The sequence below is a fragment of the Rhineura floridana genome, chromosome 3 (genome assembly GCF_030035675.1).
Source record: "Rhineura floridana isolate rRhiFlo1 chromosome 3, rRhiFlo1.hap2, whole genome shotgun sequence".
Lineage (NCBI taxonomy): Eukaryota > Metazoa > Chordata > Lepidosauria > Squamata > Rhineuridae > Rhineura > Rhineura floridana.
In genome coordinates this window covers 212,963,459-212,971,232 of record NC_084482.1, presented here as the reverse complement: position 1 = coordinate 212,971,232, position 7,774 = coordinate 212,963,459, and the positions used below count along the sequence as shown (strand labels likewise).

The 7,774-nt window shown below is 43.0% G+C and overlaps 1 protein-coding gene across 1 annotated transcript; it reads right to left on the bottom strand.

The window, feature by feature from the left end:
• Nucleotides 1–249: 249 nt before the first annotated feature.
• Nucleotides 250–6,170, bottom strand: LOC133381498 (zinc finger protein 347-like). The gene is made up of 2 exons (XM_061620658.1): nt 6,097–6,170; nt 250–1,927 (listed from the first exon to the last, which is right to left on the bottom strand). Exon 2 carries the CDS (start codon nt 1,745–1,747, stop codon nt 266–268), a length of 1,482 nt encoding a protein of 493 aa, XP_061476642.1. The 5' UTR covers nt 1,748–1,927; nt 6,097–6,170; the 3' UTR covers nt 250–265.
• Between the last annotated feature and the right edge of the window lie 1,604 nt (nt 6,171–7,774).

The window sequence follows — 7,774 nt, the reverse complement described above, 5'->3', positions numbered from 1 at the left end:
ACATTTGAAGCATTTATAAGGTCTGTCCCCTCTGTGACTTCTTTGATGCAAAGTAAGGTTGGCACTCTGATTAAAGCTCTTTCCACATTCCAAGCATGTATAAGGTTTGTCCCCTGTATGTGTTCTGAGATGCGAAATAAGGGTACTTCTGTCACTGAAGCTCTTTCCACACTCCAAGCATTTATAAGGTTTGTCCCCTGTATGAGTTCTGTGATGCAAAGTAAGGTGGCCACTCTGACTGAAGCTCTTTCCGTGCTCCAATCATTTATAAGGTTTGTGCCATGTGAGATCTTTGATGTTGTGTAAAGGCCCTACTCCACCTGAAGGTCTTTCCACACTCCAAGCATTTATAAGGTTTGTCCCCCGTATGAGTTCTGTGATGCAAAGTAAGGTGGCCACTCCGACTGAAGGTCTTTCCACACTCCAAGCATTTATAAGGTCTGTCCCTTATGTGAGTTCTGTGATGTACCGTAAGGGCGCTACCACACATGAATCTTTTTCCACAATTGAAGCATTTATAAGGTTTGTCCCCCGTATGAGTTCTGTGATGCAAATTAAGGGAGCTACTGCAATTGAAGCTCTTTCCACACTGCAAGCATTTATAAGGTTTGTCCCCTGTGTGAGTTCTTCGATGCAAAGTAAGGTTGCTATTCTGACTAAAGCTCTTTCCACACTCCGAGCATGTATAAGGTTTGTCCCCTGTGTGAGTACTCTGATGTACCGTAAGGGCACTACTCCACTTAAAGCTCTTTCCACACTCGGAACATTTATAAGGTTTGTCCCCTGTGTGAGTTCTTTGATGCGAAGTAAGGTGGCCACTCTGACTGAAGCTCTTTCCACACTTCAAGCATTTATAAGCTTTGTCCTCTGTATGAGTTCTTTGATGCGAAGTAAGGGTGCCACTCTGACTGAAGCTCTTTCCACACTGCAAGCATTTATAAGGTTTGTCCCCTGTGTGAGTTCTTTGATGCAAAGTAAGGTTGCTATTCTGACTGAAGCTCTTTCCACACTCTGAGCATGTATAAGGTTTGTCCCCTGTGTGAGTACTCTGATGCAAAGTAAGGTGGCCACTCCGACTGAAGGTCTTTCCACACTCCAAGCATTTATAGGGTTTTTCCCCTGTATGAGTTCTTTCATGTGTCCTAAGGGCACTACTCCACCTGAAGCTCTTTCCACACTCCAAGCATATATAAGGTTTGTCCCCTGTGTGAATTATTTGATGCACCTTAAGGGAGCTACTACGACTGAAGCTTTTTCCACACTTGAAGCACGTATAAGGTTTGTCCCCTGTGTGAGTTCTTTGATGCACAGTAAGGTGGCCACTCTGACTGAAGGGCTTTCCACACTCCAAGCATTTATAAGCTTTGTCCCCTGTGTGAGTTCTTTGATGTACCATAAGGACGCTATTCCACCTGAAGCTTTTTCCACACTTGAAGCATTTATAAGGTTTGTATCCTGTGTGAGTTCTTTGATGCGAAGTAAGTTGGCAACTCTGACTGAAGCTCTTCCCACACTCCAAGCATTTATAGGGTTTGTCCCCTGTGTGACATCTTTGATGTGAAGTAAGGCTGCCACTGTCACAAAAGCTCTTTCCACACTCCAAGCATGTATAAGGTTTGTCCCCTGTGTGAGTTCTTTGATGCGAAGTAAGGTTGCCACTCCACTTGAAGCTCTTTCCACACTCCAAGCATTTATAAGGTTTGTCTTCTGTGTGAGTTCTTTGATGCGCAGTAAGTTGGTCACTCATTCTGAAGCTCTTTCCACACTCCAAACATTTATGAGGTTTGACCCCTGTGTGAGTCTGTCTCTTGTCTTGTCTCTTTGCTCCATCTTGCCTCCTCAAGTTTCTGCTCCTGCATCTGCTCCTCAGCTTTTCCCAGTGATACTTCAGATGGTTCTCCCTCAGCCTTGACCCCCCAGATGTATCCTGATGGAATGAAAAGGAAAGGTGATAAAATGCTGTGGAGAAATCCTATGACTATATTATGATTTATAGTTTGAAAACATATTTCTGGGAGCTCTGTTGCTTGATATCAGAGTTTAACTGTCAACTTGAAGGCAGTTCATTTCCATTTTTCAGTGGGTTGAGGTCAAGATTTGGTGGATTTGGGGTGTGGGTCTGGCGAGAAAAAACATTTTCTTGTTGGCAATTCTGATATCTGTCAGAAGTGGGGCAATAGCAAGTCCTGTTTTGTTCTTTTCTTTATGTTCCAGAAGGGAGATACAGTGAGGGTCCACCAGATGGATTGCCTTGACTACCTTTACCTGTGATGCTCTGGCTGACTTCCTTCCATGGCTAGACTGATACACCTTAAGGGAAGCTTATCTGCCCCTCCTCCTTCCACCCTTTCCTCTCTTCTCTTCTCTGAGAGAAAGGAGACCCCTTTTGTCTCTGCTCTCTCTCTCCTAGCCATCAGGCCAATTCCCATGCCTGGGTATTTCGCCTCCAATTTAGTTAGTTAGTTAGAACTAGGTATGCCTTTCTATCTACTATGTATTTCTATAAATAAAGTAGCGTTTCTTATTTTACTACAGTCTCAGTGATGCTAATGCAGGGTAAAAGCCTGCTTTCTTATGTAAACACACACACACGCTGGCACACGCATTTCAGACCGCTGTTACTCTCTGCTGTGCTGCTTAAACTAATTTAGCACCAGCAGCAAAAATGATAAATTAAGAAGAAACGGGGTTGCTCTAATAGTAAGAAGTGATATAGCAAAAGCAATTAGGAGCTATCATGCAAAGTTTGAGTGAGTGATATCAATGAGATTTAATAGAAAACCTATCAACATAACCATCATCTAAGTCTATGTTCCAATGGCAAATACAGAAGAAGAGGAAATTGAGAGATTTTAAGCAGAAGTACAGGAAGAAATTAAATGGAAATTTAGACAAAGAGTAGGGATGTTGAATAATGAACAGGGGAACACACTGACTGACTGAGATAAAGTAAAAGGAAGATGGATACACTGAAGAATTCTATAAAAGAGATGTAAGGATGACAGATTCATTCATGGAGGAATCATATTATTTATTTTTTTATTTTATTTATACCCCGACCTTCCTTCCAGCAGGAGCCCACGGCGGCAAACAGAAACACTAAAAACACTTCAAAACATTATAAAAAGTCCTTAAAATATATTAAAACAAGTTAAAAACATTAAAAAAACTTTAAAAACATCTTTTAAAAAGGGTTAAAATATTAAAAGACATATTAAAAGCAATTCTAACACAGACACAGATGATGAAGAACCAGAAATGTTAGAATGTGAGGTGAAAGCTCCTCTTAAAATACTTGGAAGAAACAATCACCAAGAACAGACGGCATACCAATAGGGTTGCTACAAGCTACTGAGACTGAATCTGTCCAAATTTTGACAAAAATCTGTCAAGACATAGGGAAAACTAAATAATGGCCCACAGACTGGAAGCGTTCAATATTCATCCCAATTCCAAAAAAAGGGGATCCCAAGGAATGCAGTAATTATCTAACTATTGCCTTAATATCCCATGCAAGTCAAGTAATGCTCAAGATTCTATAACAAAGGCTCTTGCCATATATGAAGCGAGAAGTGCCAGATGTCCAAGCTGGAGTTAGAAAGGGAAGAGGCACCACTGATGATATCGCAAACATACATTGGATAATAGAACGGACCAAAGAATTTCAGAAGGAAATCACACTGTGCTTTATAGATTATAGCAAAACTTTTGATTGTGTAGATTATGAAAAATTATGGAAAAGGTCCTCCAATGCAAAGATGTATCACTGAACACCAAAGTCAGGATCATTCCCGTGGTATTCCCGATTTCTATGTCTGGATGTGAAAGTTGGACAGTGAAAAAAGCAGATAAGAGAAAAAATCAACTCATTTGAAATGTAGTGTTGGAGGAGAGCTTTGGACTGTGAAAAAGACAAATAATTGTGTGTTTGAACAAATTAAACCAGAACTGTCAATAGAAGCTAAAATGATGAAACTGAGATTATCATACTTTAGACACATAAGGAGAAGACATGATTCACTAGAAAAGACAATAGTGCTGGGAAAAACAGATGGGAGTAGAAAAAGAGGAAGGCCAAACAAGAGATGGATCGATTCCATAAAGGAAGCCACAGACCTGAACTTACAAGATCTGAGCAGGGAGGTTCATGACAGATGCTATTCGAGGTCACTGATTCATAGGGTCGCCATAAGTCATAATGGACTTGAAGGCACATAAGAACGACAAATGGAATGCTTTAAAAGAAATGGGGGTGCCACAGCATCTACTTGTCCTGATGTGCAACCTATACTCTGGACAAGAGGCTACTGTAAGGACAGAATATGGAGAAACTGACTGGTTCGCAATTGGAAAGGGTGTGAGACAGGGGTGTATTTTATCACCCTATTTATTTAATCTAGACGCAGAACATATCATATGGACAGCAGGATTGGGCCAAGATGAAGGAGGTGTGAAAATTGGAGGGAGAAATATCGATAATTTAAGACTGCATGTCTACCATACTACCAGCAGAAACCAGAAATGATTTGAAAGTAATGCTGATGAAAGTTCAAGAGGAAAGCACAAAAGCAGGACTACAGCTGAACGTCAAAAAGACTAAAGTAATGACAACAGAAGATTTCAAGGATTATCAATACGTTGGCACAGTCGTTAACCAAAATGGAGACAATAGTCAAGAAATCAGAAGAAGGCTAGGACTGGGGAGGGCAGCTGTGAGAGAACTAGAAAAGGTTCTCAAATGCAAAGATGTATCAATGATGATCTGTAAACATAAAGGCCCAAAGAGTCTAACGCAAGCAAGAGAGTGAACCTGATGAACTAGAAATAGTTCAAAGTTCTGCCCCAAAACAAACTTAACTCACCAGTTCAGCTGACAATTATGGGAACTACTTTCAGGTACAGTTTATTTTTATTTATTTATTTATTTAATTTATATACCACTTATAGGGTATATAACACTAAAGTCAGGATAATTCAGACCATGGTATTCCCGATCTCTATGTATGGATGTGAAAGTTGGACAGTGAAAAAAGCAGATAAGAGAAAAATCAACTCATTTGATATGTGGTGTTGGAGGAGAGCTTTGCGGATACCATGGACTGCGAAAACGACAAAAAAATTGGGTGTCAGAACAAATTAAACCAGAACTGTCACTAGAAGTCAAAGTGATGAAACTGAAGTTATTGTACTTTGGACACATCATGAGAAGACATGATTCACTAGAGAAGACAATAATGCTGGGAAAAACAGAAGGGTGTAGAAAAAGAGGAAGGCCAAACAAGAGATGGATTGATTCCATAAAGGAAGCCACAGACCTGAACTTACAAGTTCTGAACGGGGTGGCTCATGACAGATGCTCTTGGAGGTCACTGATTCATAGGGTTGCCATAAACTTCCCCTCCCCTCCCCCTTCCTTTGCCCCTCCACCTCCAATCACCTCCTTCCCCTCCCCCCTTCGGCTCCCTTCTCCCTTCCCTTTCTCCTTCTCTCTCCTAGAATCATAGAATAGTAGAGTTGGAAGGGACCTATAAGGCCTTCAAGTCCAACCCCCTGCTAAATGCAGGAATCCCCTCCCCTCCCCCTCCTCCACCCCTATGGTCAGTTTTACCATTCCTAAGCATGATTGCAGAGGAGTAAATCCCAATGAACTCAAATAAGCATGCAAATTATCAATCCATTCTCAGCAAACTTCCACAGGATCCCATTTCTTACCTCCCGGATTAGGACACTGGGGAGGGCTGGCAGAATGGCAGTTTTGAAAGAAGAGCCTCACTATTCAGCTATCACAGCTGAATCAAAGGACAAGTGAGGACACATGAAGAAGTGGCCCATTTAGCTCACTGTTGTCTCCTTAGCTCTGTTCCAATTATGAGGCGCCTCCATCTCTAAGCTGAAGGCCATGAAATTCATCATCAGAACCACAGATGTTCCCGAGGGATGCTTCGATCCGGCCCCAACACAGCCAGCCCAGCCCAGGGGAGAGGCGGACGGGACGGGGCAGAGCTGCAGCCTCCGATCTGGAGGGTCTGCGGGGAGGGGGCGCGTAAGGGGGGTCCTCGCCCTCTTCCACCCTCCCCTCTGCCCCCCATTGCATACCTTTCTTTCGAGGCTCCCTCCGCACAATCCCGCTCGCCAACATAGCTGAGCACAAGGAGGGGCTCCTCCGGGGCTCCCAGCATGCATTTCTTGCAGAGAGGCGGGACAGGAAAGGGACGTCCCTCGTTTGCGCTCTTTCCTTCGGCTCCGTGGTCCTTTGTTAACCCTTAAGGAGCAAAGTGGCTGAAGCTCCTCGGCTGCTTCGCACGGAGAGTGAGGGGAGGCGGGAAGCCCCTTTCTGGCCAGTGACCCTTCTCCATATTAAAAGCAAAAATGCCATGCACGTTTTAAAAGAAAGTCTTCGAGGGGACAGCTTAGGTTAGCCTAAACCCTCTTTCCTTTACCTGTTGGATTTCTCTGTGCAAGGACTTTTTCTGTTGACTTGTATGGAATAACGTCCCCCTCTGCTACAGACCTCCTGCAGTCTGAAGTGACCGAGTCCAGCCAGAGACGGATTTCCTGCCTAACGCCTCCCTTCTGTGACTCTTGTGTTACTGTGGTGAGCACCGACAGGGCACTCCTAAGACCTGTGAGCATCCTGCAAGCAAATCAGGAGGAATGCTCGCGGTCACATTACCCGCCCATAAAGACATCAGAACAAATGCTCAATAAAGATATGAGAGAGTCGAATTCTGCTGCTTCCTAAGTCTGCTTTGAGATGGTAGCCGAAAAGCAGAATTCTCATGAGTGTCTCTTATCCACACTTCAGCAGGAGGTCCTAGGGTTACCATTTCAAGAGGATAAAACCATCCCCCAGCTAAGATACAAAACAATACAGAACTTTCATGAAACTTGATCTCTATTTCCTCATCCCCAATGTAAGAAAAAAAACACGAAGCAATAACACACATTCCATTTAGGTTTTTAGAACAGTTTCTGTTTTTATTTAAATGCATATTTCTGGTTTAATAAGATAACGTCCATTTAGGTTTTACACATGGTTTGATTTCCTGACATCCTGTTTCTTTTACGGACATATTTGCTTCGAGTTTAATAACTGGCATAACTACTTATTTTGGTCTATTAAAAAAAAGACACCATCTTTGCAAGACATCAGGTTTCCCGGTTGATTTCCTTTCTGCATTCCCAGTTCTATCTCTTCTTTCTAAAGTCATCCTAGACTTTTGGCAAATGATTCCTCTTCTGGCAGATAAAAGGGTGCTCTGAAAAAGCCAATTGGCTCTTAAGCGATTGTCACGTGACCTCTAGGAAAGCATACCTGTGAAACATTGCGTTAGTCTTTCCAACTGTGAGAAAGATTTGAATCTTGGGCGATACACGCTTCAGGATCAAGGAGCTGCGGCCATAAAAAGAAAATCATTCTCCCTGCGAGGGACCATCTTTTCATACTCAGAGGATGCAGACTTTCCAGGAGGACAGAAGGAGAATATCCTGCTAAACTGCGCCCTCCCCCCCCCCCCGAGCACCACCTCTTGCTTCCCTTTCACTACCTTTTTTGAGGAGGGGGGAGGAAATGAGGGAATGTCCCTATTTTGGTTGATTGACAGTGATATCTGCCTGCTTTATCCTTTTTTGTACATCTCTTCTAGAAATTGTGTTCTCTGAATCCCCCGGGAGGGGCCTGAACTGCCTCTTGAAACAACAGAGAACATAGTCATGCTATAAGGACTGAATGTCAGCCTTCAACCCAGGGATGGGGAACATCTGGCCCCAGGGG

What these genes read in the sequence shown, in the direction of transcription:
- LOC133381498 (XM_061620658.1), bottom strand. Translation starts at nt 1,747, where the DNA reads ATGAGTGACCAACTTACTGCGCATCAAAGAACTCACACAGAAGACAAA.